The 25,960-nt window shown below is 46.7% G+C and overlaps 1 protein-coding gene across 2 annotated transcripts in view; it reads right to left on the bottom strand.

Annotated features, from left to right (window-relative positions):
* The window catches only part of PACRG (parkin coregulated), a 366,509-nt gene that overhangs the window by 268,738 nt on the left and 71,811 nt on the right, over positions 1–25,960 (bottom strand). For both annotated transcript variants that reach the window (XM_055135352.1, XM_004600766.2), the window contains exon 2: positions 23,439–23,573. In XM_055135352.1, the coding sequence (XP_054991327.1) occupies positions 23,439–23,573 (135 nt within the window). The remainder of the gene's footprint in view (positions 1–23,438; positions 23,574–25,960) is intronic.

The following is a 25,960-nucleotide window of genomic DNA, read 5'->3' as shown; positions in this document are numbered from 1 at the left end:
CGCCAAAGATGCCTTCAGCATCCCTGAGGATGCAGGAGGCAAGGGTCCTCCTCAGAGAAGCTCTCCTCGAGCCTCCCTAGTGCAGCCACCACTTCCGTTCTCACGGTTCAGCTGAGCCCACATCGGCGCCATTCCACTGGCTCTAATTTTCTTTTTACTTTTATTTTGACGACAATTCATAGCATAGATTGATGTTTTCGTTTGCAAAACGAAGGAAGTTGCATGAATTGTCAATACGAAAACCACACACTTTCCTACATTGTTTCAAACATCCACAGCACATTAGATAGAAGTGCAGTTACTTGAAAGGTACAGACAGAACCAACAAAGAGAAGGGGGTATTCAATCACTGAATCTTATGTCCATACTGAAATTTAAGTGCCCATTTGAGACCAGTAAACCATGACTGTCAAATCTAAGTACTGACATCTGAGGCCATCTGTTTATCCTGCATGCATTCCAGTGTTGATTTTGGGCTACTTTTTCACATTCCCATCCATTATTAATCCCCCAAAAATGTCAGACCCCAGATACACGCTTGGATTATGACCTAACTTAGTGACTGGGTTGGGGACAGAGGCCTTCTTCTCTCACTCATCTTTTGTCTTGTTTTGCCTTCTAGTCGTTTTTAAATGAATTTTTTTAAATGTAGTGATACCCGATCATAAACAACTAGAGTAGTGGTGGAAGTAACGGTTGGAGTTAGTTAACGTTTATGACCTTATCTTCATTAAGCCCAAGTTTCCCTGCAACAACACAGACTTTGTTCAAAGCACTGCCATAGTGATGGAAATTGTTCGTAAGCAGAAGGAATGGGAAACCCTGCCCTCGTAGCACAAAGCATAACAGGGTACTGCAGTGCTTACAGAGTGCACTAATTAGGGAAATAAATGGGAAATTGGAGCGATAGTAAATGCGGTAAAGATGAAGACAGTGTTACAAAAGCCTTTCATCAAGGACTCCAATCTGAGGTACTTAAAAAAATTATATGCTCCTAAATCTAACACAACTTAAAAACAGTAAGTATTAAAATAGTCAAATATCTTTTAAGATCTTGGTAAAAATCTCAGAATTATACAACTTGTAAAAGTTAACACCAGAAACAGCAAACCCCACCCTGCCCCCCACACACCCAAACGTACATGTGCAGAGCTTCCTAGAAAACAGGGACTATCTCCTCCTGCCTCAGTGAGGCTCCCAGCTGAGAAGCCATTGAACTGGCAAGTGTCATCAAGACCCGGGGGCCTGAGACCACTCCTTCTCTCCTGGTTTTCCCCGGGGGTCCGCTGCTCTGTGAGCTCCCACGCCCCCATTCCAATAGGCGCTGACCCCACGGCAGAGTGACAGCAGCCAAGGATAGAATAGGTGATCTCCAAGATGAGAGATGCAGAAGCCTCACAAAATAAACAAAGATGGGAAGAAAAAAAGATGATAGATAGATGAAAGTCTAAGCTTTTCTATATGCAAATAATGAAATAGAAGAGAGAGATATTAAAAAAAAAAACCTGCTCACATTGTGCCTCATAAAATCAAGTACCTAGGAATCAACTAAAGAGGTGAAAGATCTGTACCAAGAAAACTACAAAACACTACTTAAAGAAATAAAAGAGAACATGAGAAATGGAGACACATCCTCTGGTTATGGGATCAGGAGAATTAATTAACATAGTCAAAATGGCAATACTCCCCAACGTAGTATACAGATTCTAGGCAGTCCCTATAAGGATCCCCTGACATTTTCATAGAAATAGATCAAGCACTCCTGAAATCACATGTAACAATAAGCCCTGTGAATAGCCAAGTAATCCTCAGGAAGAAGATGGGGGCATCACTTTCACCAACTTCAAACTCTACTACAAAGCAGTAGTAATGAAAACATCTTGGTACCAGAATAAAGACAGATTTTCAGACAGGTGGAACAGAATTGAAAATCTAGAGATAGATCCTCAGGTATTACCGTCAGTTAATTTTTTATTAAGAAGTGACAATTATGAAACGGAGCAAGGAAAGCCTTTTCCACAAGTTTCCACAAGTGGTGTTGGGAAAACTGGTTAGCCACGTGCAAAGAAAAAGAACTTAGACCTCTGTCTTATGCCATGTACAAAAGTCTAATCAAAATGGATTAAAGACCTGGATATCAGACCTGAGTCCATAGATCACGATCATGATCACAAAATCCTGTTGTTCATCGATTTCTCAAGTGGGCTCAGTAACTTCTCCATTCGTCCTATCCCTGAGATTTTAGAAGCTCTCTCCATTCGGCCTTCCTAACAGTGCCCCATTGGAGGCTCTTCCAGGGTCAGCGGAATGAGATCTGGCTTGTTACTGGCTTTAGCATATGGATACACCATGGGAAGCTTGCAAGGCTGTCCCATGTGGGCAAGAAACTCTCAGAAGCTTGCCAGTTTCTCCCAGAGGGAGAAGTAGGTTCTAAGATATCTTTGCGGCCACGCGCTTCTGGGAGTTTGCCCGCCAGGGCCCTTTCTGGTACCAGGCTCCTCCCCTCCCCTCTCTCCTCTGGTGGGTGTCCTGCCTCCTGACTGCCCCCCTCCCCACGGCCCACTCCTGTCTGTCCTGGCCTTGGCCACTGGCTCCTAGAGGACACAGGGGTTCGCACAGGGCCACCAGCATGATTGACACGGGAAGTAATCCTGATGTGGTATTTACCAGGAAACAGGATGCAAAACATTAGGCAGCTTATTAGAATATGTAAATTATAATGCAAAGGCTGGAAGAAGCAAACTGGCAATTAATTTCAGCAGCTGGAGGTAAATTAACACCTTTCTATTAAACTGTAAACATGCAATTTAAGAGAAATTTTTGAATGAAGCTAAGCAGATCATATAGATTACTGTCCTGAGGTGGAGGAAGAGGCTGGCATGAAGGTGAAGTGAGCTGAAGTTAGAAATGTGGCCTGGAGACAGGGCTGGAGAGACAGGACAGGGGGCGTGGCAGTCAGGGAGATTTTTGGAGGTAACTGTAAAAAGAATAAAATTTTATTTAAGTGGGTGTTGACAACAGCAGGTTTTGTAAACCAATATCTATACCTAAAACCTAAAATTCATACATTTGAAATTTTTATTATATATTTTATCTTGTAGTAAGTTTTTTACATTGTGAGTAATGAATTTTGCCTATTAGTATAAAATCTAAAACACACACACCCCTCCCCTCCCACTGCAGCCCCCAAAGTCTCTTATTACACAAAACAATGAATTTTGTAATTCTTGTTTGCTATGTTGTTACAATGACTATGTCTTCCATAGTTTTACTTTGGGAGCATAGCACTTTATATTGAAGAAATTTTTTTGCTCCTTAATTTAGAACTTTAGCAGAAAATTTTTATCATGTTTCTAGTCTGAAAAATTATTATGCAATATATAATCAAGAGAATGTGTTAGGACTCAATAAGCTATTATCCATCTATAAGTATTTAGGCTGCTTTCATGTTCATTCTATAAATACACATCTTCCCATACAGTTTACTATTTAAAATATTATTTTATAGAGTTAAAAATGGAGTTGTTTGATGGGGAAGCATATCCGATTCACGGCTCTACAATGAAGACAACTTCCTCAGGCTGCCTACACAGGAGAGGTAAACTTGAGGCCAGCGGCGGCAGGAGTAAGAGGAGCTGCCTACAGAGAGAGAGTAGCGGTGACACCGTATTCACCAGGTAACAGTAACAGCACTGAAACTTGCTACAAGCCCCAGCAGATCACAGGCCCTCAACTAGCCTCACTCTAAATGCAGTAAAACTGGACGTGATACAGGAAATACCTACTTCAAGATGGACCACGGACAACGAAGGGCTTTTTGTCATCTTTAAGCAATACAGCAAGATGTCAGCATTGAAGATTTAGGAGGGAAAATCTTTAACAACACAAAAGACGCAAGGGTGATTATGGGGTCACCCACTGAATACAGTAGAGAGGGAGAGAACACTTCCTTTAATGGCATACTTTTAATGACTTTTTATGTTGGAAAGAGAAAATTCACTAAGGAATCTTATGCAAATTCCACGATATTCTTCCCTCCATTTATGGCAGATGATCTTAATAGCCTTGAAAGGCAACGGTATATTATTCTGTCCAATGGAACGTGCCAAGGCCCTTGACAAATTTTCTTTCCCTCGAGACAAACATCTACATTTGAAGATCTGGCATAGATGATAACAGGATAAAACAAAACAAAACAAGCATCACAGTGGACTAGCACAGACCACCACAAAAAAGGAAAAACACCCACCCAGGCTTTTTCTGATTAGAAGATAATTTCATACTTGCACGGCTTCCTTGGTTGTCAAGAAGTCTGATCCAACACACATCTTAAGAAACATCATTAAACATTTAAATGCATTCAAGGTGTCTATCAAAGAATAAGTACCTAGTGAGGTGCAGTGGCTCAAGACAAGGTTTTATCCTTTCTTATTTGTTACTAAATTATAAACAGCAATAATAATAGCAGGCAGTAACACCCTGTTACATTGTACTTTCAGACTAGGCATGAGATTTGTTTTATAAACAATTACAAAAGGATGACAAATGGCAAACATAATATAATTTAATGTAAAGATTCTTCTTTGTAATATTTCATGAATTCTTTGCATATTAAATCAGATAGGAATGACTGATGAAACATTATTTTATTAAATAAGCCATTTCTAAAGCATATTTATCATCAGAAAAATATACTTAGATAATGAAAAAGTGATATAGCTTAGGATGGTATAATTTACTTCAAACCTCATTCAATGGAAGAAAATGAGAAAATAAAATTAGAAAGAGAACCAAATATGTATTGGATAAATGTCCTTGAAACAAAGCTGAATTGATTTCGAGATACACAGAATTCACATGAAAGAGGATCTCATTACATATTTAAGTTATTCCTTAAGTTTCTTTTAGCTTAAAATACAAAAAAAAGAGATTTAATTTTTTATATAAACCCAGAAACCACTCCTTTCATTTTCAAAATGTATTCCCATGTGTTATACTAGAATTAAACATAGGGCTGGCATTAGATTATGGTTAGTCCTCATCACGTTCCTTATCCGAAGTTGTAACTTCTGGGTTTCAAACGCTCACAAGGGAACTCAGACCTGTGCAGGGCTCGTGAGAGGGCTGGGTGGAAATGGTGCCTCTGCTGAAGGTCGTTATAGCCAGCTCGGGGCAGGCCCCACATCAGCCGGCAGGCCCCACGCCTGGTGGAGGAGGAGGACCCCATCTCAAAGTCTACTGAGGCACTTTTTAAAAGAAATTTTAATTAAATAGTTCCAAGGCTTAAAATGGATATGAAAAATGAGTTCTGTGTGGACAGAGGTGCACAATTAGACAAACATGTGTTCCAACCTGCACGTGGAGGGGACGGAGATGAGAGACCAAACACACGGGGCACGGCGTCCCTGGAAAACCACTCAGCTCCCGGGGGTTCCTGTGAACGGTGGCACGTGGCTTCCCCGGGCGATGCTCTGGGGCTTAGACGGAGTTTAACGGTATCTGCCAACCCTCACACTTTAATTTTATCAAGTCGCGCTTTCTCCTGTGGTGCTCGCAGTGGTGCTAAATGCTGCGGTAGGTCGCATTTAACAATAACAGTCAACTATTCTTCAGGTGCGTTTGTTCATTTACTTACTGTCCTTGTTTCTGAGCCACATCCAGCGATGCCCAGGGCTTACCGCCAGCTCTGTGCCAAGGAGTCACTCCCGCAGTGTTTGGGGGACCAGATGGGTGCTGAGATGGATCCCAGGCGGGCTGAGAACAAGGCAAGTGCCCATTTCACTCTCTCTCTGGCCGTTTTTTTTTCTTTTTGCTTTTTGGGTCACACCTGGCAATGCTCAGGGGTCACTCCTGGCTCTGCACTCAGGAATCACCCCTGGTGGTGCTCAGGGGACCCTATGGGATGCTGGGAATCGAACCTGGCTCAGCTGCATGCAAAGCAAATGCCCTACCCACTGTGCTATCACTCCAGCCCCTGGCCCATTTGTTTTTAACATTTAGAGCGTGGATGCCAATGGCCTGTGGAAACAATGAGAATAAAGCGCCCCAAGATGCGCCCTTTGGGTGGAGGGACTGAGCTGACGGGCGCTGAGAAGCAGCTGCAAGGAGCCTGCTTCAGGTCCCTCTGCAGTGAGGACGCAACCCCCAGAGAGAGCAGGGGACGGACTCTGGACACGCTGGACACGGCCCCAGGGTGGGCGCGGCCAAGCTCGCGCCACAACCGGGCCCTCCAGCTAGTCCTTCCTCACCTGCTGCCCTGCTGGCCAGAGCCCCAGGCCCCCGGCTCCTTCCCTGGGCCCCCAGCCCGGAGGGTGGGCGTGACGCTGCTGAGATTTCTTCCGCCCTCAGTGCCCACCTACACGCCCAGGGACAGCGCCCCCCGCCCCCCTTCCCCAGTGGTTTTAGTGCCCATCCCCAGGAGAGACGCCCAGGGAGCAGACGCGAGGGTCTCCCCGCCCATGTTCTCGAGGAATCGGGAAACTCCTGGAGTCCACTGCACTGTCCACCCGGCCACGGAGGGGACACGGGGCGGCTAGGCCGAGACACTTGAACGGGGGCAGGAGGGCCCCCCAGATAGGCCACTGCCGGCCCCTTTCACTCTAGGAGCGTCTGGACTGTGAGACACAGGACACACATCGGACCTGCCCGTGCCTGTCCTCCGAGCAGGGTGGGAAGCTCCGGCCCAGCGGGAAAGGGCCCTGCGCATGGCTGAGTCCAGCACCCGCCTGGCCGGACACTGCAGGACACTCGGGGCCTCGCCCCTGGTGCCCCAGACGGGGCCGGGCTTCACTCCCCTGAGCGGCTCCCCTCAGCTGGACTCCCAGGCCCCTGCGCAGCCCGGAGGGAAGGACGGTGGGAATGAGCCTCTTCCACGGTTAGGAGGGCCGGCCCTGTGGCACGTGGCCTCACCGGCGCTTACGGAGAGACGAAAGAATGGCCACGGCCTTGTGGGGAGGCTCAAGGAAAGTGTTAGCATAGGCCAAGCGGCGGGCAGAGGCAGCGTGTGATTTACTAGCACCCTCAGCTTATTAGCGCGTCTCGAGGAGGGGAGCGGCAGGGCGAGGGGGTTTCCAGCCACAAACCACTGACAAGGCCGAGGGGCACTGTGCCCAGAGCTTGGACCCTCTCACTTCCCCGGGAGGCTGCGGAGGCTGGGAGGGGCCTGGCAGGAAGGAATGCCCGTTTGTCTGAGCCACGTCTCTACCGAGCCCAGGCTTTGGGGGATCGTGAGCAACTCAGTCACCAGTCACTGTCCTTGGCACTCAGCACTGAGCACCTGAGCATACTGAGGAAGACCCAGAAAGGGGGCAGGCTGAGAGCCAAAGTGGAACCTAGAGAGACTGTACAGCAGGCAGGGCACAGGCCTGGCACCCAGCACCGTGTACCACATATGGTCCCCAGAGCCCCACCAGGAGTGACCCCTGGCCCCCCACCAGGAGTGAACCCTGAACCCCACCAGTAGTGACCCCTGACCCCACCATGAATGACCCCTGAAACCCACCAGGAGTGATGCCGACGTGATTTTTTTTTAATTGAATCACCGTGAGATACAGTTACAAAGCTTTCATGTTTAACTTTCAGTCACACAACGACCAAACATTCATCCCTCCACCAGTGCACATTCCCCACCCCCAATGTCCCCAGTATCCCCCCCTTTCCCACCCTCCCCCTGCCTCCATGGCAGACAATTTCCCCCACACTCTCTCTCTACTTTTGGGCATTATGGGTTGCCATACAGATACTGAGAGGCCATCATGTTTGGTCCTTTACCTACTTTCGGCACACACCTCCCATCCCGAACGATTCCTCCAACCATCATTGACTTAGTGATCCCTTCTCTCTCCCAGCTGCCTTCTCCCCCAGCCCATGAGACAGGCTTCCAACTAGCCCATGTGATTCTTACAGGGCCAGAGTAAACCCTGAGCACTGCTGGGTGTGGCCTTAAAAGCAAAATAAAATTAAAACAGGTTACCACTCCTTTCAAATGTTGATTAAATTTCCTCCTTATGAATGATACACTCAAACACACGTTTTTTTTTTTCAAAAGGGAGACAGAGAAACAACTTGAAAAACTATTTTAATTATAAATCACTGTTTTTCATGCATAGAAGAGTATTGTCTAACAAAAGCAGTTTACTTGGAATCAACTTCTATGTTTATTTGAGCCAAACATTAAACAAAAATTAAAAGACTGATTTTCTGTGCAGAAGCGAGAGGTTTAGTCCCTAAGAGAAAAATATTTCAATATTAAACCCGGAGCACACGGCGCCTCAGCCTGCTCTGTCTGCTTCCTCTGATTATGAGGAAAATGTATGCGGGAGCTTGTCCCTCGCAGATGCTAATTATCAGAATAACGCCAGCTACATTGTTCCCACTTTCCTCTAAGCGGCAAATCCCAGCACAAACCAAAGAATGGAATGAACGTGAAGTTGTTTAGAATTTATAAGCACACCTCACACATGCTGATCACCAAAAGCATTTTAACCCAAATACAGGGAGAATTTTCTGCAATTTCATGCAAGCGTAAAAAGGCAGCCGGCCCTATGTAGGTCAGTCGGAGTACACGTTCAACATGTGTGGATGATACATTCATCAGAGTGATTAATCAGAAATTCCACTTTTTAATTCCACTCTTTTTCGGGGGCAGGGGCACACCCGGCCGTGCTCGGGGATCCCTCCTGGTGAGCTTGGTGAGCCACACGTGGTGCCTGGGATTAGACCTGGGCCAGCTGCAGCAAGGACCGTGCTCTGCCTGCCGTACTATCACTCCCGCCCTCAAAAATTCTATTTAATTTCATTATCTTTGCTTTTCTGAAAATCCAATTTTTATATATTTATCTATATATTTCTTTGGGCACAAAGAAATATATAGATAATTTTTCTATTTATTTAATTTAAAAAGTCAAATAGAAAATAATAATTTTCCCCGATGTTGATGAACATCATAGCATGGTATTGTGCCTCAGACAAGATATCTATTTTAGTTTTTAATTTCTGGAGGCAGGGGCACTCTTTGGGCCACGCCCAGAAGTGCTCAGGGGCTACTCCTAGCTCTGTGCTCAGGAGACCACATGTGGGGCCAGGCGTCAAACTTGCACCAGGGCCCGCCCCATGCAAGGCAGGAGCCTGAGCCCTTGTACATCTCTCTGACCCCCAAGACACACGTCTATTTCCCGAAAACCAATTTCATCACATCCAATGACTCCAGCATCTCCTGGACAGGGACTGAGCTGATGTGTGCCCAGCTCCGAATCAATACCTGTCATACCACATAGGTACTCAATACGTCACTTGCTGAGTGAACTATATAAAACAATGAACGCTGCCAACTATCAACTGAACAAGCGCGTTGACAAGTGTAAAATGGACTCCGTAAACTTTTCACCAGGAGGACCCGTGTTCCGGGAGAGGATGAGTCCGCTGTCGCGCTCCCTGTGAGGCCCTGCTGTCTGCCCCCTGCTGCCCTGTCCGCCAGGGAGTGGCCACGGCACACTCCTCTGGACCCCAGCAGTGCAGCGGCTTTCTCCGGGGGGCAGACAAGGTCTCTCCTGGACTTAAGAGCGAGTGGGTTCTGGTAGTTAGGCCGAGAAGACCAGAGCGAGCAAACTGCCAGGCCAGAGGCTGAGGAGACGGACAAGGACCAGGCCTGGCCTTGCAGACAGTCCTCCCCCACCCCGCACCCCCGGGAGTGATCCCCGCGCACAGATGACTTGACCCCACAAATGATATCATATAGTTCTGCATGTGCCCAGGGGATGGCCCACGAAATGAAATATAACCAGGTTTCAAAGCAAAACACCTTCCAGGCTGAGCAGCTTCATGAACTCTACCAGATTTCGCCTTCTGATGCGGTACCTTCTATTACATCCCGTTGGTTTCTCAAACTGGCCTTTTCCCTACTCATTTAAGTAGGGGTTAGGGGACAGACATTTAGATTTATGGTTCCCAATATACAGGTGACTCTGGCACTACTTTACCTTGGGTGGAGGTGATTGGCCACTCCCAGCAGCCCTCCGGGGTCACTCCTGGCGATGCTCAGGGCACCAGGGGAGGTTGTGGAGGATCAAACCAGGCAGTCACATGCAAAGCTGCGCGACCCCTCAACTATCCCTCCGGCCTCAAGTTGTTTAGTTCTTTTTGTCCTTTCACTGCTGACCAACCGCATGCATTGTGCAGCGTCTCAGTTAGCAGCCACCTCCGTGGCTCCAAAGAAACCTCAGCCCAGCAAAGTGTGTGCAGGGTGAAAAGTGAGCAGGAATGAGCCAGGAACTGCGGGGCGTCGGGTAAGTGAGGCCTCCTGGACTCACCGAGTGCTCCCGCGAGGACCTGCCTTCCACTGGGTCACTGCCAGCGGACAGACTCACACATGCCAGTCCGACAGGGAGCAAAGCACCTGCCTTGCAGGGCAGCCGATCCCAGTTTGATCAGCCGTGGGCGCTCCGGAGCTGAGTCAGGGATGGTTCCCGCACACCCCTGGGTGTGCCCCTCAGAACAAAAAACAATAACAATAAATAAACAACAACAACAACAACAAAAATCATCGAAAACCTCAGAAGAATCTTTTGCTGTGGTTCCATCACACTTTGTCTTCTCAGCACAGAAAAGAGGCTTCCCAGGGCCAACGTGGTGAAACAGGCAGTCGACTTCTCTGCACTTGTCTAGAGACAACGAAAACGGACCCTTCTGTCCCCAGACATGCCAGCTCTTATGTTTCCCAAAATCTGCTCCTGAGCTGTGATTTTATTTTCAAAAGAAAAAAATGGAGGGTATTTTAAAAACCGGATTTGTTTGGCTATTTAGGCCTTCTTCTAACATGAGAAACACTTTTCACAAAGGAAATCTGTATTTGCATACACTCATAAAATATTTATGTTGAAATATACAAAACACAGTCATTCATGATCCCCTAATTAGTCTTTAAGTAGTAGAAGAACTTAATTAAAATATAATTTGCTAATTCATTAGTGTTGAATTAAAACTTTGACACTGGGGCTGGAGAGATAGCACAGCGGGTAGGGCGTTTGCCTTGCACGCGGCCGACCCGGGTTCAAATCCCAGCATCCCATATGGTCCCCTGAGCACGGCCAGGGGTAATTCCTGAGTGCAAAGCCAGGAGTAACCCCTGTGCATCGCCAGGTGTGACCCAAAAAGCAAAAAAAAAAAAAAATAAAATAAAAAAAAAAATAAAACTTTGACACTGATTTCAGTAATTAATGGATCCTGAAAACACACAAATTTATGTGGCTATTTTCATTGTGTTTCCTCTTTAGCACTTCTTTTCGATACCACTAGAGTTGAAGAAGGTAAAAGCACCAAGCTCTGACTCCAATTTTAAAAATAATTTAGCTAACATCACCAGCAGCCTTTTCTGGGATTTCGTCTTATTAAAGAATTCTCCCTCGCAATGCGATGCCCCCACCCACTCAGCCACATCCCTCTCTACACCCCTGCTCTGTCTTCTCTTCACGATCTCTTCCTTCCATCATTTATGTTTTCTTCCCTGGCGACTTCCTCCCTTCCTCCTCCGTGGAAGCACCACGCAGAAAGCCCAACAGTCTGTCCGCTCCCTCCGCTGCCGCACTTGCTGTGTCTAGAACACGGTAGAGTTCAGTCAGGCGCAGCACGTTAGGGGGATTCACCAGAGGTGAAGATGCTACTTAGTAAGTTGCAAGAACATTGATGAGGTGGACACAAGCGAAAAAGAAAAGTACAGAGGATTCAACTTCCATTTTATCAGACTACTTTAAATAAACGAATTCTATCTAACAGCAATTACTGACAGTCACTGAGATGATCCGGGGTTTAAAAGACGGCAGGCTACTTTCTGTGAGGAAATGAAGGCAACTAAAGGCTGTCTGGAGCTTGAAACTCCTTCAAACGTCTAAGGATAACCGTCCTCACTCTTGCCTTCTGAGATAAAGATTCAAATTGCTATTGTTTTAAATAAACGAAACATGTGAGCTATTGTGCTTTTTTAAATGCATTGAAATATTCTCTTTAACGTACTTGCTCATTTATACCAGGGGCTCTGGACAATGGAAATTCCATCCTTCCCTGTCCTGGAACTTTCAGATTTCATCCTCAAGAAAACAAACTCAGCATGGAGGCCAAATACTCAGTGACAGGTGTGATGGATTTTCCAGCAGAGGACTAAACCATGGAGAAGGTTGAGAGGCAAAACAGTCAGCGTGTTGGGGATTTACACAAACAAAGGCTTCTGCGTACAAAGTAGAAGAGATGAAAACTGATGAGAAAAACTGAGGTGATTCTTGACGAAGCCAAACAGTGATTTTTACCTTAAACACATGCACAGTTTTCCAGGACAATATTTTCTACAATACTGTTACAGTACCTAGAGGATGTGCTCATTTGCATATAAAATTCATTATTTCTACAAACTAATGCAAATCTAGCATCAATGACCACACCCACGTTATTGGCTCCATTGTAACTAACCCACACATTTCCTTCCCGCTTCTTCCATGCCCCAATGGTACAATCATAACCAGATCCAAAGCACATCCTGTGGTTAGTTTATTAAATGCAATAAGTTAGAATAATGAAGAGTTAAAATTATGATTCACACGGGCAGAGAAAAGTAGAGGTTCCCAAATAGAATTATAAAAATCTTAACTTTTGTGTTTTTTGACTTGTGGTTTTAATATTACTAGTTTAATATGCTAGCACTTCTTGTATTGCATTTTTTAAATAAAAAGGAATAAAAGAGAAACCAACAACACAAAAGAACAGTTTTGTGTTTGTGTGTGCTAATACAAATACCTCACCACCAAACTGCTTTTCTGTAATAGAAATAAATCATAAATGTAAAATAATTATTTCTGTGAAGAATAATACTTAACAAGTATATTTTCTTCAATTCAATCTACTACCTTATTGATTTATTTTTTTAAAGTCCTTAATGATGTTTGATAAAATTTTGTACAACTTACTGCAAATGGAAAACATTTAAGTATTTTTTATTTTCTACCAGTAGATGGGTTAATGATTCTCAAGAGTGTGTGAGAATAACAAGATAAAGGTCCCTTTGAGTCACTCCATCTGCCTAAATTTGGTGGTTAGATTTTTTAGGGTGCAAGTGGAAATCTTTTATTTAATACTTAGCAGGAATAAGAAATCTACCCATAGGCATGTACATACATAACATATACACACATGACATCTGTGCACAATAACTTAATAAGGATTTTTTTCTTGCAAATTCCTCAAGCCCAAAGTTTTCCAAAGAGACTCTGCCTATATCTGTGTGTGATTGCACACATACATAAAATCATGTGACATGTGTTGGCTCGCGTGTGAGGTTTCTGGATTTGCATGGGAGAGTGTATGCTTCTGGCCACTGACTCACATGGGAAATATTCGTCCTGGCCTTACTGGGCCTCTTGATGACTTATGAATCTGTACCTGATCCAATGTATGAAACTGAATGAGAAAACAAATCTTCCTCACCAACATGATAGAAAAAGACATGAAGGATGGATAAAAGTTTATTTAAAAAAAAATACACAGCTGTCCTCAAAGGTAGGAAAGGCAAAGAAGGCAACGGACTCCAGCTGTGAGCAGTCCCCTGGCAGGGACAGCTAAAGCCCAAGGCCCTCTGCTGGGGAGAGACCCCCTGGGAGCACCCTGCAGGGACCCCTCCACCAGCCCAGGCAGGACTGACTCCCCGAAGGGAAGCACCCCGCTGTCAAATCAGCAAGCACAGCGGGACACTGCAACAGCCAGAGAAGAGGAAGCTGGAAGCAGCAGTCTTGGGGGGCAGGTGCCAGATGAAGGTGAAAGCCACTTCCAGGGAACTGATTCAAATTCAGGCAGGACCTGATTAAAGAGGCAAGAGAAACCGAGGAGCAAGAAAAAAACCTTTCTGAAGAACAGGAAGACTTTCAAAGAATCTAAAATCGTTCCATTGGCTTTCACTGAGACTGACTAAATTAGAAAAGCCTCACATCCATAACCTACATGCTAAACACAGATTAGCCTTCACTGAGAGGCGAGTCACTGAGCGAGAAGGTGGATCTGGGACCCTCAGGAGAGCAGGGGCCGCTGGCGCTGGCCCACCCCGGCCCCTCTCCACTCACGAGAAATGAGACTCGGTGGAGCACGGCCGGAGACGCCATTGCTTTATCACTCTGTTGCTCGGGGCTCAGGAAGCTGCTCCTGTCTCCAGCCGTCTTGCCACCCCTGCACGCGGCGACCCGGCCCTGAGCGGGCTTCACGGCCACGAGGGAGACACACGGGGCTAGAGAGAAGCACGGGAAGGCCAAGGGTGGAATTTAGACAAACGAGGCAAAGGCCTTGGGGCCAGGGGTGCTGAGTCCAATTCATGTCGGTGTGGACGCCAGGAGCCGCCACCTCTAAACTCGACCCACCCCAAGCTGGACCCGTCTCTGAAACTCACATCAGCTGAAAGCAGACACAGTGCTCACGTTCCAAAGCACGGGGGGGGGGACACTCACGCCCCACAGCTGCCGCCACGCCCGCAGCCCGACTCCACCCCCCACAACTGTGCTCCACGGAGATGCCAAACGGATGGGAATTTCAGGGATGCCAGGTTTGGGGGCTCAAAATTCTGGGCCTTCTCTGAGTGGGTGACCCCCTCCCACCTCCTGTACTTCTGGGAACCCCAGGATCCACACCCACGTTCCACCGCCATTGTCATATAACTCTGCCCAATTAAATAATCTGGACTTTCTCAACAACTCCAAACTCTCTGACACTCGCATCCCAGTAGCAGTGTTCCAGATCGGCTGGGAATGGAACATAGACGTCAACTAAGCTCAGTGAACAAGAACATGAACACAGATTCATGCTGATGCTCAACCAGCAACCACAGCTCAGTAAATCCCCTGACAAGGATTTAATGTCCTCATGGTAAGATATAGCAATTTTCAGAAATTTTCTCTTACTGAAGTTTGGGGGTTTTGGTGTTTGTTTTGATAATTCCATCAGCCACATAGTGGTAGCAAGCAATATAAAGTATAAAATAAGTGATCTGGGGCCTGCTGGGTGGCAGGCTTGAGGCCTGGCTGGGAAAATAGAGACAGCGGTGGAGGGGAGGTGACAGTGGTGGTGGGGTTGGGGTGGAACACTGAATGCCTGTGACAAATCATCGTGAATGACTTTGTCAACCACCGCGTTTAAATAAAGTGAGGGGGAATACAAAGGAGAACTCTGGCATTGGTGACATCTCATTGACCAGAGGAATTGCCATGACTGGAACATCAATTGGCAGATGGACTGAGACTTTGAGGCCACTGTGAAGAGAAGGCTCCACTGCATCACTGTATCACTGTCATCCTGTTGTTCATTGATTTGCTCGAGTGGGCACCAGTAACGTCTCCATTCGTCCCTGTCGTGTGCTAGTGTAGCCCGATGGCATACTGGGGGCTCTTTCAGGATCAGGGGGATGAGGACCATGGTTGTTACTGTTTTTGGCATATCGAGTACACCATGGGTAGCTTGCCAGGCTCTGCCGTGTGGGCGGGATACTCTCGGTAGTTAAGAGATGGTTTACATTTCTTTATTTAGTAATAAATGGACTGGGGGAGGGGGCAGTTAAGAGTATCAACAAACCACATTCATGAAAGTAGATGCAAGCTTCTGATTGGAGTAAAAGTTTATCAAGTCTCTGCACTTCCAAAGCGCCTATGGGAATTACTTGCTCCGTATCGTTAAGGTAGACAGCGCAGGACACTTACTGAATAAGGGACTGCAAACGTGCATCTGGACAAGAGAACGTGATTTGGCTGAAACTGATACATGCTCTCTGGGCGTGCCGCACTTTCTTCACTGAACAGAGGATTTTGCCAGGAAGCTGCCCAAGGCCGTGCCCGGCTGACCAGCCCCCGTGGGCTCCCTCTGTGTCACCAGCAAGGGCACTACATCCCATGGGAATACACGGGCCACTGGCCACGGGGTATTATGATACCAACACTAGTTCTCTGTCGTGGACGAGACGGATCCCGGGCAACACGGACACTGGACACGGCTGTTTTCAGAGCACACATGAGCCAGAGGCCTCCCAAGGGGCCCTGAAGTTGCCTGTGAGGATGTAGAGAGAGGGAAGCCCCTCTCGGGGCTGAAATCCAGGTGTGCTGCTGAGCGGAGGCAGCCAGAGGAGGAATCGCCACAGCCTTGGGGTCCAGGGGAAGCGGGGTTTGTGTCCTGAGCCAGCCGTTCCCGCCCTACGCCAGGACCATGAGATTGAGGTGACCCAGGACAGGCCACGGCGCCCTGCTCTTCAAGGCAGACGCTGCTCCCATCCTCCTCCCTGTCAGATCACTCCCACGCTGAGACGGCTGGTCGCGCGGCCGGGGGAGGAGAGAGCCCGTCTGGCACGCCGAGCTGCCGTCTGGCAAGGAGTGAAGGGCTCCAGGTACCAGCAGAGGGAAAGAGTCAGCCGTGCAGCTGCGCCAGGGGCCCGGGGCCGTCCGCTCTCGCCCTGCCTGTGTCAGACACACACAACAGGGTGGGTGGGGGCCGCTTCCGGCCAGCCCTGGGCATGGGTAAGTGTCAGGGCTGTCTGTCTGGATGGCTGGGGGAAGGAGAGGCTGCTGGTCCCTGTGCCAATCGTAAGTGAGCCCCGCCCCGTGTCTTGGCAACTACTCGGGACTGATCCGTCCTGCACAAACAAGGGCACGGAGTATCACCGCGGTGGCCAGATGAGGAGGAAGTTCCTTTCAACTCACTACTGAGGAAACTAATGGTCTTAGGAAAAGGACTTAGCGCAAGGACTCACCAAGTCTCATCCATGAAGCCATCTCATGGGGGAGTGCTCAGGGAGCCCCACACGCCTCAGAGATCTGACCTTGGAGCCGCCACGTGCAAGACAAGAGCCCAAGCCACTGTACTAGCTCTCTGGTCCCCAGAAGTGAGATTTTATTCTTAAGGAATAACAGCCATGTTATACAGGAGGGTGATGGTAATATTGCTGATGTTAGTATCAGCATGCCAATGGTAATGGAAGATGCCAATAATTGTGCTCACAGTAGCATGTACAATAAATGCTAATGACAATATGGCCTCTAAGAGAAAATAATGAAGTAAGACACTAATATCCAATAACATGGAACCGGTCAATTATGCAATACTCTAGAGTTCTAAATTTTTTCCTCTCTTTGCTTTTTGGGCCACACCTGGTGGTCCTTAGTCCTGGTTCTGTGCTCAGGGATCACTCCCAGCTATGGATGAGAGACCACATGTGGTACCAGGGCCTGACCCCAACTGTGCTGTGTGTAGCCAAGTACTCCACTCCCTGTCTATCACATCTGCCCCCAACACTCTTTCTAATGTGTGTATCCGCCGATGTACTCTTAGAGGCAATATTATTATTAGCATTATTAAACATGCTGATAATATCAGCACTTCCATTTTCTATAGTAATCGCCTATTACTTTTAAATTACAAAGAGAAATCAAAGAAGTACAATTTTATGTACTGTGTAATGATAAATACTTTTGAATATTGTGTGTATCATTCACGATAATCTCAACTATACAAAAAGACTTAAAAATGTTCACAGCTGCATTTAGAAAATGGTGGAATGATATGATTGATTTATTCCTTCTACTTTTTGATACTTTCTCACTTTATCAAATAAATGTCATATGATTTACATTTAGAATTGAGCCTTATAAGAGTGAAAATTATTTTTCTGTCTTACAGTTGATTGACTTAACCGAGCTCACTTTTATGTAAAACTCTTTTGGTAAAGGGAAAGTCTAATTTTCCTAAGATTGGTGTCTCGGGTGCAGGCCAACAGTGCAATGATGAACACTTCATGTAGATTTTCCTGGAAAGAACAGGAGGAACTTTTCAGCCACGCTAGAGGTTGAAATGTATCTAGATGCCCGAGATGTAAAGAAACACATCAGCTCCCTTGAATAAAAACATCAAACCACAATCGATTTTTTAAAAAAGCCATCACGCTGTCAATCTGATTCCATTTGTCATGTTTCAAAGAACTTTTGATCTCCAAAGTGCTTCCATCAGGAACGGGGACCTGTGACGAGACAGAGAGAGCCAGTCCTGGCACTTCAGATTGGAGGGGACCAGGGGTTCACTTCCAGGCTGCACTGGAGAACCAGCCGAGTCCGCGGTGCATCCCCACTTGGAACTTTCTGACAAGCAGCTGTGCTGGTCTGAAGGACCGGGAGCCCGACACTGCTCCATCCGAAAGGCCAGCGTTCACCCCCGGCGGGGGCCAGCAAGTCCCCCTTTCCGTGGGACAGTGAGCGAGCACGTGGCTTCCGGGCAGCTCTAGCCGGCTGGGGCGGGACTCACTTTCCCTCCGCCAGCAGGACTGATTTGTTTCCTTTCGGGCTGTCAGTCTGCCTCCCTCTGAAACTTACAGCATTGTTTGTTTCCCCGGGGCCCTGGTAATGGGGATTGTCTTTGGCCCACACCTACCAAATCACTGCCATCCGCCAGCAGCCGACCTTTCCCTTCAATCTCTGCACTTTGCTAGGAGTTATAAATCAGTTGACTTTCAGGCTCGATGAGATGGCATATGCCCTAGTTTGAAGAACAGATGGAGGCTTGGGGGGAAATTGTTTCTGCAGGCTTGCTACAAGCAGCACTGCTCCATAAAAGTGAACCATTCCTACTAATTTCTCACATAAATTACCTCGGCAGCAGGCAGCACCGGCCCATTCAGCAGAAAATCTTTCATCTAGCTTTCAGAGGTCACCTCACCAATTTAAATGAAACTTATTTCTGATACAGGGCGGTATTTGCCAGACCGTCCACTCTGAAGACGTAACAATTTACATAGAAAAGCGGCATTGCGTCTGCAGTCCGTCGGCCAAAAATACAGAGAGGCACACTCATTGCTAGAGGATTGCTTCTTTCCCCACCCCTCCGCCCACCCCCAGGGCCTCCAGACTAAGCCCTGTCGATTAATTAATCACTGAGGAATTAAGAGCAGAAACATGGCAGCTCTCTTGTACAAAAATCAGGCAAACTGTCACTTCTCTTGTAAAATTTGCCTTACAAATTCTACCAAAGCCTGTTATCCGAACGTAAGCTTTGGCAATTATCAAAAGAAATGGAAGCCCAGGACAATTCCAGGAGAGTATTTCTCCTTGTTCATGTGTGAAACATGTTTTTCAACTTCTAAATAAATTTTCTAAGAAAATCCCAAAATCATGATCAGTTTTTTTCTGGGAGGACATAGTGCTTGCTTTTTCGGAATTCTTAGGAAATGGAAACATTAAGAAATGGAAGACCTCAAAGGAATGATATTAAACAAAACTATACGACTTTGAAATACAGAATACTGAGAGCTGATGGATTAGGTATCATCACAGTGTGACTTACTTTAAGATGCATTTGTATTTATAGATAATGAGCCATCATGGTTCGGGACTGATTTTAATTGTAAAAAATTAGTGCACAGTTTATTAATAATTATATTCAATAACTGTTTTTCCTAGTAGGAAATTATCCTTTATGTCAATGAAAACAGTCATCTGACAGAGCTTTTTATAGTTGATGAATGCCAATGCTGCGGGAACTAAAAAGAAAGGCATGGCAGGGAAGAAATGCTACACGGAGCCGTTCCACAGGATCGCCAACTTGAGGGCCAGCACAGATCGAAGCTATTGTCTGGCATGGCCAGAAAGCAATGTTACAAACAAGCTGAAGCATCGACTTAATTCACGCGCAGCCGCTTCTTTACTTGATGTTCCAGCTGGACATACATTTTCAGTCACTTAGAAAGCAAAGTGAACCCTTCGGCTTGGAACTTAACATGTAAGTGGTCACTGGAGAAGCATTTATGTGTCATACAAGGGGCATTTTCAAAATACAAGTCCAGCCCGCTGAGAGGCTACAGCATGGAACCCTGTGCTGGGAATCCGCTGCGCTGAGTTCACAGGTCAGTCATGTGCAGCGTGGAGGCCTTCCCTCCAGCGCCAACCACGAACAGTGCTCAGCGAATAAAACTCAGCACTAACCAGGGGGCCAAAGATAGGCTTGTCCTTATGTGGCCAAGCCCACTCTGACTGCAGCCCTCCCTTGCAAATATATATATATATATATATATATATATATATATATATATATATATATCTGTGATAACTGGCTCCTGTGAAATTTGGAGGGGGGCAGCTTGGCACTCTGGGCCACACCCGATGGTACTCAGGGCTTAGTCCTGGCTCAGTGCTCATGAGTCACTCCTGGCCGAGCTCGGGTGAAACCATCGGTGGCCCTGGCCATCAGCCTGGGGTCGGGCACATACAAGGCAAGTGCCTCAACCCACGTACTGTATCTCGCCAGCCTCGATTCCAGGCTTATGTCTCTGGGCAGCCATGCTAGCCAGACACCAGCTTAGCACTTGGCAAGTGCTGGAACCAAATCGGAAGGTGAAGCTCCCCGCGCTGTGGAAGGGCAGACCGAGCACGGAGCATGTTCAGGTGACTCTCGCCCACTGCCCCCCCCCATCTGGGCGGAGCTCGCCCTACCCCCAGTACCCTGGGGAAGGGTTGGGATTCCATCAGGGAAGTACAGACAGTTGGAGATCTTAGATGTGAGAACGCAAAGACAATGTCAAGAGGCCCATTGACCATGCGGATGGCTGCTGCCATTTCCCCAGAGCAGGCAGCTCTTCCCGCTGGGGACACTGACAGGAAAAGGGCGACAGAAGAGAGCCAGCCTTCCTGGCTGCTGGCGGCACCAAGAGAAACGCAGAAAGGAAGCCAACTAACACGGGTTCCAGGCGTTGTTATGGCTTTTAGATGGCTTTAACCATTGGTGATCGTATCTCTACATATCTCTATGGTGCAGCATTTAAGAACAATTTTTTTTTTTTTTTTTTTTGCTTTTTGGGTCACACCTGGCAATGCACAGGGGTTACTCCTGGCTCTGCACTCAGGAATTACTCCTGGTGGTGCTCATATGGGATGCTGGGAATCGAACCCGGGTCGGCCGCGTGCAAGGCAAACGCCCTACCCGCTGTGCTATCACTCCAGCCCAAGAACAATTCTTATATAGCTACAGTCTTCCGTCTGGCCTAAAGATTCGGGGATTTTGACTGCTGTTGTCTTAGGCTAGAGTCATGCCATCTGACACGGTAACCATGCAGCCATTTCAGTGAATTCTAACTCGAAATCGAGAACGCAGCAGCTCTGGGCTGGAGCGACAGGACAGCGTTGGGTTAGGCACAGTCCAACTGTCTTTATGTCACGACTTTGACGGGTTACTTGAATGGTGGCACTCTGCACACCCTCGGTCTCTCCAGGGCATGTCACTATCTTCCACGTCACATGGGCCTTCTTAGCACAGCACCACACATACCACTTCCGCCCTCACAGGCCCCGTGCAGCCGAGGGGCGTCCTGAGGCACTGGGAGTCCCTGTGGCAACAGCTGCATCTGGCGTCCGGGGCCCTGGCAGCCACGGCAGGCGGCAGCCTGCTCGGGCAGCATCCCTGGCTGTGTCTGCTGGATTTCTAGCAGGGGAGGAACTCAGGCTGTCCCAGGCCCCTTCCTTGGGGATGGCATTCTCAAGAAGTCCCCAAGGCACATGTCCGCAGGAATAAACGGAGCTATGTTGGGGTACTGGTCCCAATGAAGCTTACATATGATACTTTTAGTGCTCTTTTTCTCGGTAGCACAGGACAGCCACTGAGAGGTGGAGAGCAAAGCTTTTGACTGATAGAAGTCTACAGGTTCGAGGAGAAGATGTTTCTTCAAATGTATGCTATTAGCCTGCCAATGACAGCGAATAAATTGCTTCCGCTTTATTCTGGCTTTTTAGCTTGCTGACTCAGTGCCACAGTCAATAGAACTTTAAAAGAATTAATAGAGCTATAAAAAATAAAAGCACTGTATATCCCTGCTGGCTGTTGGACTATCAAAGAGCACAAAATAATTTATCCTATCTCTTTATTCTTTTCAAGATAACTTTTGTTCTAATCTCTTTATAATTCTAAATGATACTAATAAGATGATTTGAACAGGTTAAAGTAGGTCTATAAATTCTTCTTATTGACACTTTTAAGATGTGTGGTAATAAATAAAGACATCAAATCACTCACTTAATTTTATTTATTTGGTTTTTTTTACTTTTTGAGTCACACCCGGTGATGTTCAGGGGTTATTCCTGGCTCTGCACTCAGCAATTACTCCTGGAGGTGCTCAGGGGACCATATGGGATGCTGGGAATTGAACCCCGGTTGGCGCTTGCAAGGCAAACGCCCTACCTGCTATGCTATCACTCCAACCCCAAATCACTCACATTTTATAAAATCATATGGCATAGTATTAAAAAAAAACAGGTTTTTAAGACTCTCCACTAGGTAGCTTGGAAGAACTGGCGAACAGGCGCGTGGAGCAGGCCCCAAGGGCTCTGACTGAGGCTAAGGAAATATCAAAACCACAGTGAGGTTCGGAAAGTGCCATGTTAAAGCCACGTAAACTGTTGAGCTTATTAGGATTTTTTCCTCACTGCTTTTTCAAGATGCATATAATACACCGTATAAAAATGCTCCCCACCCGAAGTATAAGCACAAAAGTGTATAAATCTGTAACTGTACCCTCACGGTGATTCTCTAATTAAAAATAAATAAATTTAAAAAAAAATGCTCCCCACCCTCCTCAAACAAACAGACAGCATTTAATTAGAGGCGGCCTGCAAGTCTCTCATGCCAAAAAAATAAATAAATAAATAATAACCATTGGGTTCAACAACAGAGAATCTGCTCCCGACTTAGAAACGTCTGACAATTAGGTTATATATGTAAAGACGCTCTTGAAAAAATAAAATTTAAGTTTTTTTTCTAGAGGAAGAAAAGTCTCCATTTTAATGAATCGTTGTAAGCGATATACTTTGATGAATTTTCCAAATTGATCATCTTTTTATTTATTTATTTTTTCCGGAACCATAAATTCATTTGCTGCTAATTACAAGCGTGTCCCTCCTTCACCTTCAGACAGCGCCGCGGGACTTTTAAGTTAAATGGATCAATCGCTAAATTGAATTGCTCTGTGGTCAAACCTTTTATGTTCTTCAGCCTCACGCCAGCCTCACGCAGTCAACCGCTCCTGCGGCTGCTGGCCAGAGACCCTTTTAGCTGATAAATATCCCCCAAAGCCAAGTCGTTGATAGTAAAAATAATTAAGGAGCAGGAGCTGGAGAGCGAGTCAGTGTTCATCCCCCCCACACACCCCTACCCCCACCCCCACGCCGCCTTCCGGTGAAGCGCAAATACTGGTTTCACAGCCAGCTGGGCAGAAGGCAGCGGGCAGGCAGGCTTCCTTAGACGTCAGCTGCCCTGCGCCCAGCCGGGCTGCCAATCTGTGCCATCCCTGTGCCATCCCAGGTGGGCAGCGCCCTGGGCCCGCGGCTGCGGCCTCTGTCTGACCACAGCCCATCCCCTTCCCGGCTGGGGAGGTACCCCTTGCGCCTGCGCCCTGCACTTACCTTCCAGGCGATCTTGTTGCCCTTGGAGTCGTGCTCCAGGGCGATTGGGAAATCTCCACGCTCGTAAAATTTCCGGAAGGCGGTGGGCTTGGTCGGTCTTTCTTTAAACGCCCCTGCAGCTGGGGGGCCTCTCACCTTGAAAAACATAAGCAGATGGACAGGAGGTCAGCTTGGACAGGTGCTCCTCCCAGGAGGAGAAAACATCACAAAGATGAAGACAGAGAGCCAATAACCAGAGCCAAGTGCCCACTAACGCAGAGCGTCTTATAACCACAATAAACTGTCTCTTTAATTGCAAGTCACTTTGGGAAACAGTCCTCGAAAAAATGTCACTTAAAGATGATCACTCTATAATAAAGCAAAGACTGGCATTTTGTTCAAGAGAGATACTGGACCGAGGTCTCGAAGTTCAGAATGTCAAGAACTTTCAAGATTCCCTAATAATTGCAAATTCTAATCTCAAGTCAGATATACTTTGTGGAATACTAAAGCAATAAATCTAGACTATTTTTCTGCAATCTTTATACATAAAATGTCAAGATATGCTTTCATGGTATGAATATCAATAACAGAACCCTAAAAGTGTAATATAAAATTAAGTGATGGTACAATTAAGAAGTTGAAAAGGAAAAACGGGCGTGCGACTCTGTGAACAGATCGCCTCTTTTGATAAGGCGGCACAGGCAGCATTCGAGAGACTACCAGAGAATATTCCAGTCCCCCAACTGAGGATCTTAATCCAAACAATAAAAACTGCACATGCAGTAAACGTGCAAAGTTCACAGATGCTTATGTAAGTTAGAATGTCACAGAATTAAAAGTGACTAGTGAATTAATTAGTGAATTCAAGTCCTAACCCTGTGTGATTTCTTTCATATAACGTAAGTACATGCCTTTGCCCGCCTGTAAGAAGAAGGTAAATACTAGCCATTTATGCAAGGAGATCATGATTATGTTGTTAAGTCTCAATTTGGACAAGACAGCAAAGAATCTATGTGAAATCTTAAGCAACAATGACATATTTATGTTTGATATTTGCACAAAAACTAATTTTAACCAAGAAGTACATAAAATATACAACACAAGAGATAGAACGTAACAAATACATCCTCTCTTAACATATGTATAATGGCTAATATTAGAAACTGACTTAAGTATTAAAAATAAATTTCAGGATGATAAAATGTAGAAATGAAGTTGAAGAGCAAGGTAGTACAGAGGCATTCATTCCAGCGAGAATATTCTAGACCCCGTGGCACGTTATTCCAGCACCCGCTCCTGAGTAACTGAGGGGACTCGGGCAACGGGGAAGTAAGATTCCCTATTATCCACTGAAGATTTGAACTCCATCTTGGTGTTAGAATTACACCCTCGTCAGCCAGACGCATTCACTGTTAGGAGCGGGCGCATTAGGCAGGCCCTGAGCTGGGTGCTGCGTCCCCAGGGAGACCGTGTCTCCTGCATCGGCATGGAAAACGGTGGCAGGACAGCGGGCAGTGCCTGTAAGGATGGACAAAGAGCTGACAACTGCGAATTTTGTCCAAAAGTGACATTAGGGCCTGGAGAGACAGCACAGCGGGAAGGGGACTGGCTTTGCACGCAGCTGACTGGGTTTGATCCCCGACATCCTATTTGGACCCCTTGCAAGCAGAAATGATTCCCGAGTGCAGAGCCAGGAGCAAACCCCAAGCACTGCTGGGTGTGGCCCAAAAAACTAAAAACAATAGTAAAGCACTAAGAGCACTGTCGTCCCATTGCTCATCAATTTGCTCGAGTGGGCACCAGTAACGTCTCCATTGTGAGACTTGTTACTATTTTTGCCATATAGAGTACGCCATGGGTAGCTTGTCAGGCTCTGCTGTGTGGGCAGGATACTCTTGGTGGCTTGCCGGGCTCTCTGAGAAGGACAGAGGAATCAAACCCAGGTCGGCCGTGTACAAAGCAAACGCCCTACCCAATGCTCTATCGCTCTAGTCCCCATCCAGTAAGGGATGCACAGTTCTGCAGAGCCACCCACTGGGGTCTGAAATGTTAAAAAAAAAAATTAAAAGTTACACTTACTTTTTGCTAGTTATTTTAATGCCCTCATGGCCACCCCTACACACACACATACACTCTCTCCCTCCCTCTCTCTTCCTCTCTCTCTCTCCCTCTCTCTCTCCCTCCTCTCTTTCCTCTCTCCCTCTCTCCCTCTCTCTTCTCCTCTCATCTCTCCTCTTTTCTCTCCTCTCTCTTCTCTCTCCCTCTCTCCTCTCTCCTCTCTCTCTTTCTCTCTCTCCCTCCCTCACCTCTCCCTCTCTCCTCTCCTCTCCTCTCCTCTTTCCTCTCTCCCTCTCCCTCTCTCTCTCTCTCTCTCTCTCTCTCTCTCTCTCTCTCTCTCTCTCTCTCTGTGTGTCTGTCTCGTGGGAGGGCATAATCTACAGGAAGCAGCTTGGTCCCTTCAGCGCACATGTGCTCCTGGAGAGTCACCGCCATCTCTGCAGAGCCGGGCCTGCACGCGGGTGCTGGTGTCGTGTGGACCC

Source organism: Sorex araneus, chromosome 4, assembly GCF_027595985.1.
Source record: "Sorex araneus isolate mSorAra2 chromosome 4, mSorAra2.pri, whole genome shotgun sequence".
Lineage (NCBI taxonomy): Eukaryota > Metazoa > Chordata > Mammalia > Eulipotyphla > Soricidae > Sorex > Sorex araneus.
Note: the sequence above shows the minus strand (reverse complement) of the source record. Positions and strands in the feature narration are given on the sequence as shown.